This window comes from Condylura cristata, unplaced genomic scaffold (genome assembly GCF_000260355.1).
Source record: "Condylura cristata isolate star-nosed mole 26May11 unplaced genomic scaffold, ConCri1.0 scaffold00032, whole genome shotgun sequence".
Taxonomy (NCBI): domain Eukaryota; kingdom Metazoa; phylum Chordata; class Mammalia; order Eulipotyphla; family Talpidae; genus Condylura; species Condylura cristata.
This window is the reverse complement of record NW_004567133.1, coordinates 3,344,148-3,358,511: the sequence shown is the minus strand read 5'-3', so window position 1 is coordinate 3,358,511 and position 14,364 is coordinate 3,344,148. Positions and strand designations below refer to the sequence as shown.

The 14,364-nt window shown below is 46.0% G+C and overlaps 2 protein-coding genes across 3 annotated transcripts in view; one reads left to right on the top strand and one right to left on the bottom strand.

The window, feature by feature from the left end:
• Positions 1–108: 108 nt before the first annotated feature.
• On the top strand, positions 109–7,246 carry AIMP2 (aminoacyl tRNA synthetase complex-interacting multifunctional protein 2). The gene is made up of 4 exons (XM_004691657.2): positions 109–343; positions 3,638–3,844; positions 5,707–5,938; positions 6,746–7,246. The coding sequence occupies exons 1-4, from the start codon at positions 209–211 to the stop codon at positions 7,135–7,137; spliced, it is 966 nt and encodes a 321-aa protein (XP_004691714.1). The 5' UTR covers positions 109–208; the 3' UTR covers positions 7,138–7,246.
• A 776-nt stretch (positions 7,247–8,022) lies between these two features.
• Positions 8,023–14,364, bottom strand: part of EIF2AK1 (eukaryotic translation initiation factor 2-alpha kinase 1) — a 30,943-nt gene continuing 24,601 nt past the window's right edge. For both annotated transcript variants that reach the window (XM_012731754.1, XM_004691656.2), the window contains exons 12-15: positions 12,160–12,274; positions 11,562–11,644; positions 10,291–10,524; positions 8,023–8,275 (exon numbers count right to left, since the gene is read on the bottom strand). In XM_012731754.1, coding sequence (XP_012587208.1) covers positions 8,144–8,275; positions 10,291–10,524; positions 11,562–11,644; positions 12,160–12,274 — 564 coding nt within the window. In that variant the 3' untranslated portion in view covers positions 8,023–8,143. The remainder of the gene's footprint in view (positions 8,276–10,290; positions 10,525–11,561; positions 11,645–12,159; positions 12,275–14,364) is intronic.

Genomic DNA, 14,364 nt, shown 5'->3' with positions numbered 1-14,364 from the left:
CGCCCCTGTCTTCTTCTCGCTGATTGGCTGCGTCAAAAAGTTGAGTCCGTGACGTTGAGAGAGCCAGGGCCAATTAGATTGCACAGACTGCGCGATTCGGAACGCCCGAGTCTGGTCGGGAAGGAGCTGGCAGCGGTCTGTCGTGGCGTTGGAGGGTTTCTGAGCGCTCGTGTCCCAGGCCGCCGCCCTTCCTCCTTCGGGTCCTGTGATGCCTATGTACCAGGTAAAGCCCTACCATGAGGGCGGCGCATCTCTCCGTGTGGAGCTTCCCACCTGCATGTACCGGCTCCCCAACGTACACGGAAAGACCGGCAGCGTTACCCCCGTCGCGGGCCACGTGCAGGTAGGAGCTCACTGCCCAGTCCCCCACACCACGTCCTCTGCGCAGGCGCCGGGGCTCCGCCTGGGCATCCCCAGCGGCGCACGCAGGCGCCTGCCAGCGGGCCCTGGGCGTGGGATCCGCGGCGGGGCGGGGAGGCCGGGGCCAAGGGCCGACCCTGAGTGACCCTGACTTTTGCCTATTAAAATTTCTGACCCTCTTATTTGTAAACCCCCCAACCCCCGCTTTAAGCTTATGGTTAAACCTTAATTACGACAATACCTATTTTAAGGAATTAAAAGAGGAACCCTAGTGTCGCCACCACCTTGGTTAACACAGTGGTCCCGGACTTCGCGGTGATTCTGCCCTGCTTCGTCTCACCACCTCATTAGGGGTCCCCACGCCGCCGTAGCCTTGTAAACTGGTCGTGTGGTTTGTGTCCTTGTGTCCTGCTGCTGCTGCTTGTGGACATGGCTTAGGGAATCGCTTAGTGTCGTGACAGCAAAGTACGATCCTTGCCTCGGTCCGCTGACCACCCCTACTCGGGTGATGGGGTGCCCAGCAGCTGTTAGGAATCACCCCGCAGGCACAGCTGTGTACCAAGGAATGTGGTTGCTCGGAGGGCAGATCTGTAAAATGTGCTAGAGAAGTTGCTTGCCAAAGTGGTTTTGCCGGTTCTCACCTTGCAGTGTAAGAAAACCAGGTGCCCGCATCCTCGGAGTGTGGGTGGACCCCTCTTGGGGTTCTAGCTTGGATTTCCCAGACTTCCAGATTCAGCCTGCCTTTCATGTTTATTGGTCATTTGGATTGCTTTATGCTTTGATACCTGTTCATGCCTTTCACCTTTTTGGTTACAAATACAGAGCTTAGGTCCCAGGGATGACTCTGTTCTGAAAGAAAATGGGTGAATAGGCCACTTTTGTACGGTTTTTTCACATTGAGTGTGACCCTTTACTTTGCCTTAATAACCTTTGGAAGGGAGGTGGTTAGGTCTGTTTAAATGACCATTGTCTCTGCAGAGCTAAGACAAAGTAGCAGCCAGGTCCCATGCCCCTCAACTGGACAGTTCCATGGAACTGAAAAGAAGCCCAGGGAGGACTGTCACTTCTCATTTGAGACCCAGTTCTTCCTGTCTGCTTGCCTTTTCCTTCCTTCCAACCTACCTTCTTTCTTTCCTTTCCTTTCTTCTTCACTGCCTAGCCTCCCTTCAGTCTTAACTCTACACTTCCGACTTAGAAGACACACAGTTCCACTTTAGCAAATAATAGACCATTCTGATATGGGTAAAGAGATAATGAGAAATCAGGCATATCCAAGGTAAATTAAAGCAACACAAAGAATGAACTGCTGCTTCTAAATACATGTTAACATACAGCAAGTGGGTAAAACAGTGTGCCAGGTCACTGAGCAAGGAACTGGCAGGGACAGCAGACCTGGAGCCTTTGCACATTACCAGGCCAACAAGAGTCACGCTGTGCTCAGGGCTCCTAATCACAGGCCACGTTATCTGGGCAGCCTCCAGTCAGTGTTGGCAGGTGGTGGACTCTGGGTGCTTGGGTGTAGGTGCACTATGGTGACTGCACCTGAAGGGGGAGATGCTGGCCTTCCACACCACTACCAAATGTTAGCCAGTGGTACTTCAAGTAAAAGTTTTAAATAATTAATCCATTAGGTGTCTCTTCGCCCCTGGTTGGGATTTTCTCAGAAAGGAGAGGTGGTATACCCGATACAGGCAGGTTAAGAGATCGGAAGGGTTTCTCGGGAGGGCTGTCACTGAGGAAGATGAGGCTAACCACAGTACAGCCCAGACTGCCGCACGTCTTGCCCGCACGTCTTGCCCGCACGTCTTGCATTCCCCTCACTTCCAGCCAGCACCTAATTACTTCATTGCATGATGAACTCTTTGTTCTTTGTGCCACCCAGCAATCAGTCATCTTACATATCTGTACTGTTTGATCTTAAACAAGAGCAGCGGATGAGGAGAGGTGAGAAGGTGGTGAGTAGCTCAGGGGCAGATAGGAAGGAGTTAGCCAGGGGAGAAGCAAGAGGGACCAAGCGTGGAAGTGCTGTGGCAGTTGGGGCTTAGGGTGTCATAAGAACCCAGAGGACAGTGCAGGGGGGAGAGTGATATGTGAGAAACCAGCGGGGACACAGTACAGCACACAGGGTATGTAGTGAGCCATCGAAGGGCTTTGCTTTTTGTCCTATGAGCCTATATGTGCAAAGGAGAGATGCCAGGATCTGTTGGGTTTTTCCATCACTATGGCTGCCATTGTAGCGATGAAAGATTAGACCAAAAAGGCCACCAGGGGCCCAGAGGCAGTAGACCTGGTGAAAAATAACATCTTGGACTTGAGCAGTGACAGTGGAGACATGCTTAGAGAAGCCCTTGACTCCAGAAAATGGACAGCATCTGCTGATGAAATGGATCAACATGAAAAGGCTGTGTTGAATGACATGGGAGGAGTCATGTTCCCAGGAACATTTAACCTTCCAGCACATGAATTGAGCAGGGGCTCTCCACTGTTCCCCTTGAGTCTGAGTACGTATTTAAAATAAACTCAGGGTCACGGCCATATTCACTGCTGTCTAGTTAGAGGCCTTTTCCGAATGTTGAGGTAGTCTTTATTCTCTGGGCTCACGTGGATTATCTATTGTGAGAGTTCATGAGTCTGGAAGTAGGCTGTACAACGTGATTGTACTGGGAAGTTTCTTATTACTGCTTTTGAAGTAAAGCTGTACAGATTAGAGATTTATTTCTCAGCAAATATTACACAGTTGTTTGTGTACCTTTCACCATGCAAACAGTGCAGACTCAGTGAATGGAGTCTTGCATTGCATATTTATGAAATTCCACATTTCAACAGTGGGAAAATTCTAGATTCTAAGATACAAGAGTGCCAGTAGTGTCTAGAAAATGATTTGGGGAATTGATCATTCGACCCCATGAATAGACTTCCGGGGCACAGGACTATTTTTTTGACCTTTGTGTGTTCCCTTTCCCCATTTCTATATAAATTATCAAGGTGCATTGTCATTGCCCCATTTTACACAAAGAACAATTTTCTATTGTTCCTATCCTTGTCTGTTCTTAGACTGAGGTTACCTAAAATAGTCTGTTTCAGAGTGGGCAAAAACCACACCATTTTTTGCTTGAAGCATCTGTGGACCCATTTGCAGGACCTCTTGGATTAAATTGGTAGACTATGATTCTACTACTTAATTTTAACATTTTAAAAGGTGGGAGGTTTGATGAATTTGTAGATTTAAGTTTTAGATGATTGAATTTAAAAAACATTTTGATGCTGGTTGGTTTAGGAAGAGTCTAACACATCTCTTGAAGCTCTTGAGTCCCGCCAAGATGACATTTTAAAACGTCTGTATGAGTTGAAAGCTGCTGTTGACGGTCTCTCCAAGATGATTCACACTCCAGATGCGGACTTAGATGTCACCCACGTGATCCAGGCTGGTGAGCCTGCTGCATTATCAGCCAGCGCACCAGACTTAAATTCGGTGCTCGGGAAGGTAAGTGCGCTTGGGAAGCTAAAGAATGTCAGCATGCTGTGTTGTTTTAGTGCCAGAAAATTGTGCTGGTACGAGTAAAACCTTGACCTTCTAGTTTTTAAAAGTGGCACAAAGAGGGCCTCTTTCCCCCCTATAAGCGATTTAACCTTTACCCAGAACAGACTTGTGAGCTGTGAGTGAAGCCAGTGCAAGCTCTGCAGCCACTTTCTCTCCCAGACCCAGTGCAATAGAGTTTGGGGACTTGGGGGAGAAGTCAGGAGATGGGGTTCCTGCCATTCTTGCCATTGTGCGACCAAAAACCTCCAATACCTGGAGAAACAGTCTGACAGTGTTTGCTTGGTGCTTTGCTGAGGTTAGGAGTCAGCCCTTACTTTGAGGGTGGCCTGAATTTCAGATTTTTGACTGCGGCCAGGCACAAAAGTTTCACCACTCCCTTAGGAATATATTGCTAAGAGCCCATCATAGTTTCATTTTTTAATGTATTTTTATCTAAAATTATTTGAAGTAGTAACAGATTAACCATCTGTAATAATCTACAGGCCTCAACTAATTTAAAGATTTGTTTGTTTATGCATATAAGAGCTGGGTACAGGCCAGAGGTGTGGGTGGGGATGGGTGAGAGGATCCACCAGAGACAGAGTGGGGAGCAGGACAGGCAAATTAACTGAAGTAAACTGCTCAGGGGAGCAGTGGGCAGGTCAGGAGAGGTCTGCTGCGCTGTGTGGGTCACCTCCTGTACAGGGATCGAACTCGCGCTGCCGTAGCAATGGCTGCAGATAACTTCATAGTGCTGTGCTTTAACCCATTGTGCCACCAGGGAGGGCCCTTCCCTGGTATGCAGAGAAAAAGTATCTTACACCAGAGTAGTGTTTGAGGCTTCAGAAGGGTTTGTCCCAGTAATCTCTGCTCATCCCCCTCCTCTAGAATTAGGTGGCAGCAGTGGCAGGACACAAATGACCTAAAAAGTGAAGGCAGTATTGCAGTATCTTGCCCTGAACTGTTTTCAATACCTCTGCTCTCAGGGGTTTCTTCACCATCCTGTCCACATTCCCATACAGAGGACTCTGAGGCCCAGCTAGCCCCCAGTGCCTGTCTGCCTGTGGCTGAGTCAGTGAGCACAGACAACTATGCTCACACCATCTCAGGGCACTGGGAAGTCTGCCCAGACACGTGGTGCTTAAAAGGAATTTTTATCCTTCGGAAGACGCATCTGTAACAGGATAGTTCTGAGAGCTTAGTGTAGCTCAGTGAAGGGCTCCAGTTGGGGGTGGCAAGCCTAGAGGCCAGATCGTACTGGGCTGTGTACAAAAGGCCAAGGATCTTGGCCTTCATGTTATTCTGAGTTCATTTGTTGTCAGAAGTGAATGCATAGAAATCAGAAAACCCACATGTAAAAGTACATTCTGGTGCATTCACTTAGAACTTCCCCACCTCCCATATCCAGGGCTGTTTTGTAGGGATCTTGACACATACCACAAGTGGATATAGAAACTATATCCTGTCAGGTCAGGTGTTGGAAAGATTTAGTAAGTGGAGTAGTTGCATGTGTGATTTTTCTAACTAAGGGACAGAAGTGTCATCCCATTATGTTTTACTGGTTTGACAGTAAGTTAACTTTGGCTTTGTAAGGAGCCAGCAATGAGTGAGTGGAGCCTGCTCCTGTCCCAGCTCCACTTCTTCCTGAGCTGTGACCTTGGCTAAGTTGCCTTCCAACACTTGATCCTCAGCTGTGAGGCGAGGTAATGGCCCTCCTTCATGGGAGTTGAGGATTTAGTCACCCTCATTTGGTCTGAGAATAGCACCTGCTGCAGTTCCACCCACTCAAGCTGCTCTAACTTGCTCTGCCTGGTTTTCTCACCCAGGATAACGGGGCCCTGAGAGACATAGTGATCAACGCAAACCCTGATTCCCCTCCCCTCTCCCTGCTCGTGCTGCACCGGCTACTCTGTGACCACTACAGGGTCCTGTCCACTGTTCACACGCATTCTGCTGTCAAGAGCGTGCCAGAAAATCTTCTCAAGTGCTTTGGGGAACAGACTAAAAAACAGCCACGCCATGAGTATCAGCTGGGTTTCACCCTCATTTGGAAGAATGGTAAGTGGGGAGGGGTAGGTCAGACGCATGAGAGCATGCGTCATGACTTCATTAGCGGCAGCAAGGGGGTAAGGAGGTACTGTTCTGGGGTGTTATAGCCTCTCAGCTGTTTGCTGTTGGGTTAGCAAAAGGCTAGACTGCTTGGGGCAATTCTAGAAGCAGAGCACAGATATATCCTGACCTGAGATACCCTCCTACTCTGGAAGTTTAGGGTCTCCAATTGAGGGCCCAGCTTTAAGGGGAGGCCCTGTAACAGCCAGAGCAGGAGAGTAAAGCTGTCACAGCCATTTGGCCCTCAGATTCCAAAGCCTGTCACTACAGGGAAATTGATAGTATCTTACAAATGGCCAGAAGAGAATGGCAGGGTACAGTGTCCACTGCTGTGTGCTCTCCCAGTAATTTTATTTGGAGGGCAGTGAGCTGGCCTCAGTCCTCCAGGGTTGCACACTGCACATTAACAGCAGGATGGTTAGATGGACCCAGTTCCCTGGCCTGGGAGCCGGACTCCTGGTTTGTAGTCTTCATCCACCAAATCCTTAGGCACAAGTTGCGTTACATGGTTGAGGTCTGTTTTAGCTTGAAAATTGGCATAATCAAATACCAGAAATGGTTACCCTTTTTAACATGTAGTTATACTAAAACTGCAGTTTAAACTTTTTTGAATAAGAAGCCTTTTGGAGACAGACTGCAAACGTGATTTTCTTGAAGACACCCTCCCCCTCGCCACCAGATCATGCAGCCTAGTGACCCTTCCCCTCCGCCTCGAGTGCTGCTCTTGCTGACATTCCACGGTGTGTTTCCTTTCAGTGCCAAAGACGCAGATGAAGTTCAGTGTCCAAACGATGTGCCCCATTGAAGGAGAAGGAAACATCGCACGGTTTCTATTCTCTCTGTTTGGCCAGAAGCATAATGCTGTAAACCTGACCCTCATAGATAGCTGGGTCGATATCGCAGTTTTTCAGTTAAAAGAGGGAAGCAGTAAAGAAAAAGCTGCAGTGTTCCGCTCCATGAACTCTGCGCTGGGGAAGAGCCCCTGGCTCGTGGGGAACGAACTCACGGTGGCCGACGTTGTGCTGTGGTCTGTGCTGCAGCAGACAGGCGGCAGCGTGGCGGTGCCTGCCAACGTGCAGAAGTGGATGAGGGCCTGCGAGAACCTGGCCCCTTTTAACACTGCGCTCAAGCTTCTCAAGTGCACCTGATTTTAAAGGATTTAAAGAATGGTGCTTTTTCTCTTTGTTGGTAAAGGGACTTGTGACAAAATTAGTCTATTTAGGCCAGTTGTCAAATGCCAATAAAAGCAGCACATCACTTACGGTTATTTTATTTGAAACTGAACATCATGTGCAATGTACCATGGCCGCTGCCGCTGTCAGCACATGGCATACCGAATGAATACATCCCTCCCCGCCTTTGAGGAGTATGGCCTGGCGGGAGTCAGATACTACAAGTAGGAGAGCATACTGTGGGGGCAGTGAACACAGCCAGGAATGCTGATCTCAAAGCTGTTTTGAGATCATTTGGGGCCAAGAAGTAAAAAGCTTTGGAAGGACATGGCTTTGGAAATGATGCCAAGTTGAAGGTGAAGAGAACAGGGATGAGTTGGATGGTACATATGTACTGTGCAAAGTTAAACTTCATCTTCGAGGCAGATGAGAGCCAGCAGAAATTTTTGAACCAGGGAGTGAACCGATCAGGTGTCTTTCCGGGACTCTGGCAGTGGCGTGAAAGGTTAGGAAGACTGGCAGCTGTTAAAACTGGAAGAGTCTAGCTAGTATGAGCTTGGGCAGCAATGGGTGGAAGAGTGCCCAGACTCAGGACTTGGTGGTCAGTCAGCAGAAATCAAAGAGGAGAAAACTGAGGCTAAAGTCTAAACATTTAGTTTCAGAGGCTGGATGGACAGTGATATTAAAACAAGATATCTAGGACTCAGCTTAAGATATCTGGGACTCAAGATATCTGGGACAGCAGAAGGGAGGGAAAGGCAGAATAGGTTTAGTTTGGAGCAGTCTCAAGTTCAAAATGCTAGGTCGTAACAGGACTACAAAGGAAGTTTAGGAGGACTTTTACAACTGCACTTTCATAAGTCTGCTTGTACAGGTTTATTACTAAATGAATCATACCATCTACATACCTATAACGATTGAGAATTTACATTCCAGTTGATTAACTTAGGTACAGCTTAAGTCCACTTTTATGTTTATACAGCTAGCCAGGCACACCACCATCTTTCATGTCATCCTTAACCCCTTTACTTTGAGAAAGAAGGCTTAGCTGCTTCTTCAGTTCTTTGATTTCTTTTTCTTGCTCAAGTATCTTCATCTGTAGACTGAGGTTAACCTGTAAAAAAAATTTTAAGCTGCTTAAAATGGCTTCTCTTGCAAATATATAGGCATGCCCCGCTCTGCATGAGTTCAATATGCATAAAAGGCGGTCACCACAGTTCGAGTGTAAGGTACCACCTACAGTAACTAGTTTCATCAGTGCTTCAATCCACCGATAATGCTGGCCAGGGTCAGGGGCCAGTTACATCTTTCAAAGTCTCCATGTTGTCACTAACACAGCTCTGAGTTCACACATGAGCAAGGTGTGTAGGTGTGTTACATCACTCCTAGTGATAAACCCACCACATTTATTTAAAAGTGGACAACAAGGGCCAACAACAAGGGAAATAATGGACTTCAAAATCAAATCGAATGATGTTCCAAAAGAGAGCTGTGGGACTGCAGGCCCCACCCACCCCATTAAGCTGAATGAAAGTGACTTAGCAAAGGAAATGAGGAAAATAAAGCAAAACTAGCAAAAAAACTTCTCGTTAAATTCAGATAATTCACAATGTCTAAAAGCAAATAATAAAACTGCTCCAACTGAGAACATGCAACAATTCCCCAAGACTGAAAAGATGATTGCTCCTAGCTGAGTCATACAATGAGATGAAGGCCTTGTTTGGGCTACTCAAATTCTCAGTTACAGTGCACTCAGTATGAGTTTTGCATTTTTTTCATTTCCATATCTGTAACAGTCCTGACAAACATTTTAAAGGAACAATCATAACTTTCCCCATTGATTAAGATCCCTCTGCATGACTTGAGCTCTGCATGGTCATTTTTACAGTCCTACATTTCTATGTAAAGCAAGGACTGCCTATAACAAATTTCACCTGTACAGTCTGTGTAGTTTATGTTATAAAAACTCTACAAGACAGGAGAAATCCTTACCATTAATATCTAATAGCTATGCTATTAACATTTTAACTGGAAGTTAAATCTTGTCCTTATGATTCCTTCATAAGTAGAGATGAATTTACTATATGCTATTTTTAAGGATTCAGAAAAATACTACACCTACCTGTACCATTAAGTCTTACTACATGAAATTCACATACTACTTGAAAATGAATAAGCCTTAACTACAAGGTAATTTAATGAGTGGTTCCCAAGCTAGCATGAATCACTTTAAGGGTCTGTTAAAGAAGTTTGCTGGCCCTTTTCTTCCAGATTTCTCTTTAAGAGGTTGGGGGATGAAGGGAGAAGAGGGAACAGGCTGATCATTGTACCAAGTTTCCAGTGACTTTACAGTGCTTCAGGAACAACTGTGTTGCTGTGATGCTGCTCAAACACTTAAGTCACTTGGGTAAGTGGTCAGATTAAATGTAGATTCTAACCCAGAGTCTATGTTTCTGACATGCTCCTGGGGTGTGTGGATGCTGCTGGTCCACACCTGGGGTAGCAAGCACTAGAGAATTTGTGGACACATCTTTGAAATGAGCTTACTTTAAATCTTAGAAAACTTCTAAAGGAGAGGAAGCATGTGTGGTTGTTCCCAGTACATGCAAACTAGAACTTGTATTCGGCACTAGCACGAGAGGAAGGAGGAGAGGAAAGGGAAGTGGCTACCCTGGGACACCACCACATCCCAGGACTGAAAATGGGGGTCACACACTTGGAAGCTGGGAAACAGGAGATTGGCTACGCAGCCTCTGTGGCTATTCTTCCAACTTTCCTGAGAATTACTGTCAGCCCTCTGTCTCATATACACACACATCCCTCTCCAAATAGGTATGTTATGATCATTTCTGAAAAGTATATACTATAGTTGCAAAGGAAAAATAAAACCTTTTGACTTTGCAAGAGGAGGCTAGAAACTGAAGTTTATAATTACACTTTTTGGAGCAGTTGATAATGATATATTCTTGCTTGGATGATGAGAACAAGTATGCTACTGGAACTCAGAATGGATATGAGTATTTTGTTTCCATATTATTCTAAGTTCAAGTGTTCTTTACACAATCAGAGTTACAACTTAAGTTCAATCAAGTTTCACATCCTCCCCATCATTGAAAAACAGATACATACATTTCCAGGTTTTTGGAAAAGTTCACTCTGCAGCAGCTGAACAGCAGATGGCCTCTGGGATGAGTTCTTTCCAGTTAACTGCTGGATGTACTTGGCTTGGACAGGACACCTTTTGCTGAGGGATTCAGGTATTTGCCCATTTCTTAAGCCTGTTAAGACTTGTGCTCGTTCCATTTCAGTTCCAAATGGCTGAAAGAGCTCTAGCAGGATCACACCCAAGCTGTACATATCTGACTGGAAAAAGGGGGTTGGCGGGAGGTAATTTAGTAGTGCAACACAAAATGCATTCAGTGCACCACCCACTCTAGAGGAAGGATGACACCCAGTCTCTACAAAGGGGGCACACAGTGGGCCGGGGCATCCCTTAGAGACCAAGGTCTGCTGCTAGCCCCGTGGCCCTAAGCCCAAGGTGAGCAGACTGTCACAGGCCCAGCTCTCCAAGCAAACACCAGCATCCATGGGACAGCACTGGTGGCCGTGGGAGCGGCAGGGACAGCCCTCCGCCACCTGCAGCAGTCACTCCTCCGGATCTGGCTGTGGCTACATGGGATGTCACGCAGACGCCAGTTACACAGGGCCACAGAGTCCCTGGCACCGAGGCTACTTTCACCTCCACCAAGAATGCTGTGAATTGGAGGGAAAGTTTAATAAACTGCATGCAATCTGTGTTACTTTTCCTCAAAATAGTATTTTTTGGGAGGTCCTTTACTAGATAGGATTTTAGGGGCTCCCATGATTTTTTCCCTGGAAGTTCTTTCTCAATCCTTTAAAAAAAAAAAAAAAAGCCTGAATGGTTCAAAGACAAAAATTTTCTAGGCTGTTATTTTTTTTAAAAAGGATTTACTTTTGCATTTTTTCAAGGACTTTAGATTAAAACTTTTCTGCTACCCTCATTCCACTTCAAAGGGAGGTAAGTGTCACCCTACCCTATATTTACCTATACCTGAAGATTGAAGGATGAGAGAATGAAATAGGTTTCTCTGACTTCTACCACCCTGAGGTGAAAAAAGAGGTTTTAAGGGAAAGTTCACTTCAAAAATAATTGTGACAGTCACGGATTTCACGGGTTTAGAAACAGTGAAAGCAGCCCATCACCAATGCAATCAGGTTCTGTCTAAAAGTGAGGCTTCCCTAATTCAGTCTGACATACAGGTAATATACAGAACCGTTCTCTCCCCAAACCCCTCTCCAGGGGAACTGCCACTGCATTTATTATACTTTTTGTTACTTATAACCACAGGTAAGTCCAATCAGCCGGTAAGAAACACTACCTTGGCATCATACTCGGATCCTTCCAACTGTTCGGGTGAGGCGTATAGACAGGTGCCCACTCTGGAAGTGTGTGCTGCTGTTCCTGTTATTAAAAAAGTGAAACAGTAAGCGCTGGGCATTCTCCACTGTCAGCAACAAAGAACCCCAAATCTGAGCATGGGACTGGCCCTCCCAGGAGGTGGGAACTGTTTTTTGTTTCTGTTACCTTTACAATATACTGAATCTTTATGATTCTCTTTAGTGACATGTTCAGGGTCCTCCCTGATGGCACAATGGGTTAAAGCTCAGCACTATGGAGATCTCTGCAGTATGAATTCAATCCCCAGCCAGGGAGATGACCCACATGGTGCAGCAGACCTCTCCTGAACCACCCACTGCTCCCCTCAGCAGTGTATTTCAGTGGGTCTGCCTGTTCTGCTCCCCACTCTGCCTCTGGTGAATCCTCTCACTCCCTCACTGCACCTCTGGCCTATATCCCAGTTCTTGTATGCATAACTAAATAAATCTTTAATAAATAAGTAAATAAATACTGACATCTTCAGTGGTGTATTTTAAATGCAAACAAACAAAAACACCCGCCCACCAAAAAAGTCTTACTCTTTCCATTCCTACTGGTCCAGTCTGTGTTCTTCTGAATGATGTCTGTGCAGGCCAGACCAAAGTCTCCTATTTTCACTTGCTGATCAGGGCCATGAAGAAAAATATTTCTGGGCTGTTAACAAGAAGAACAAGTCAATTCCATGGTATTCTTAAAGTAAGCAGTAAAATCTATGGATAGCAGGAGTTTTCAACTCAGGAGCAAATAAGTATGCCCCTTCAAAAATTAAGAATTAGAGCAATGGTTCTCAAAACAGGACAGAATACTAGAATCACCTGGCAAGCTTTAAAAACCCCCATGTCAACCCATTTCCCAGACCAATTAAGTCAGAATTCCTAAAGGTGAACACAGGCATCAGTATTATTTAAAAGTCCTCATTTCAAGTCTGAGAACCAGGAATGTAAAGCCTATCATGCACAAATTCTCAATACCGAAACAACAAAATCACCAAGAGGCTTTTAAAAATTACTGTCAAGATTTGCCCAGAAGATGCTGGGCTCACCTCCTCCAATACAACTAAAGCTCTGTAGAACAAAGCCCCAAATCTCCTGAGGGACAAAGACACCCACACCTACACTAGGAGCACCAGACCAGCAGAAAGTGGTAGGAAAAACTTGAAGTAAACTCTGTTCAGAGTGGTAAAGGGACAGTTCAACGCACAAGAGGAAAGAGTAGGTGTGGTGCAGAGACCCAGCAGCCACCAACTCAGGCACAGATCAGGGCGCCTGAGAACCAGTGCTGACTAGGTAAGGGGGTGAGCAAACAGGCACCCAGGATGCAGGGTGCCCTGCTGGAGATCAGCCGAGGTGACGGCAGAGAGCAGGACCACCGACTGAGAACAGCTGCAGTCTCAATCAGCTCAGAGTACCTGGACTTCCTTCAGAAGAGGTTACTGGAAGCCCAAGCTGAGAATCTCAAAACACCTGTCACCCCGCCCCACCCCCCCAGGGCTAAAACCCAACAAAGAAACCCTTGAACTAGAGCACAAATACCTACAAACAACAGGAGCAAACACCCCAGAATAAGACTCTTGTGATGGACAAGAGAACAAATCCCTGCTCCCATATCAACTACAGCCCATGCCTAGCTCTGCATCTAGTTGCTTAAAAATTCTGTATAGTGAAGTGGGCACAAGAGTATGAGGTACTAAGACCCAGGAGCTGGCCCAAGGGAGGACAGCACTTGGATCCTCACTGCACAGTCCCAGTACCCCCAGCACTGCAGGAAATTCAAATTACTGCCTTTCCTGTAGTGACCCTTTGATGCACTGCTGCTTTGGTCTCCTTTTATACCAACTTACCCCTCACTGGTTCTAGTCCTCAAATTACTTCAACAGGTGCAAAAGCAACAGTATGAAAATCTATCCCAATTAAAATAAAGACCCATAAAAAATTAAAAAACAGAACACATTACAAGTGCCAGAAAAAAAACAAAACCCCAAGTAGAACACCAGGGGAGTTCAGGGAAACAATTCTGGCAACACTTAAGGAACAGGACAAAAACAAAACAAACAAACAAACCAGCCTAGAAAACAATAAAATAAAGGTAAGGCAAACATGGGCAGCTACAATGAGTAGTAACAGCTCTAAGAAACAGCTCTACATTAGTAGTAACAGCTTCTTCTATATCTAGGAAAAGAAGGAACCTACCTCAATAAAACAAGGGCTATGGCCCTCTCTGGTGGCACAGCGGGTTAAAGCACAGCACTGAGAATCTAAAGCCACTTCCGCATAAGTTCGATTCCCACCTGCCCCAGAGGTGACCACATGGTGTGGCAGACCTCTCCTGACCCGCCCGCTGCTCCCCTCAGCAGTGTACTTCGGAGATCTGCCTGTTCTGCTCCCCACTCTGTCTCTGGTGGAGCCTCTCACCGCCCCTGAGCCTCTGGCCTGTACCCCAGTTCTGTGTGCACAAATAAATAAAATTAAAAAAAAAAAAAAAACAAGGGCTATGTATCACAAATCAACAACCAATATAAATCTCAATAGTGAAACATTAAAACTTTCCCCTTAAGATTAGGAACAAGTCAAGCATGCCCACTGTCATCACTTCTGTTTACCAGAACTATCAAACATAAAAGGAATCCATGCATGCTGAAAAAAAAGTGGGACCATCCCTAACTGCAGCCCTAATTACAGCAGCCAAGGGTATGGAGACAATCTAAATGAACAAGCACAGAGGAATGAGTGAGGAAACGCTGCTGT

Coding starts and splice junctions, on each gene's coding strand:
- AIMP2 (XM_004691657.2), top strand. CDS start 209: ATGCCTATGTACCAGGTAAAGCCCTACCATGAGGGCGGCGCATCTCTC. Junction 3,845..5,706: donor TAAATTCGGTGCTCGGGAAG/GTAAGTGCGCTT, acceptor TTTCTCACCCAG/GATAACGGGGCCCTGAGAGA. Junction 5,939..6,745: donor CACCCTCATTTGGAAGAATG/GTAAGTGGGGAG, acceptor GTTTCCTTTCAG/TGCCAAAGACGCAGATGAAG.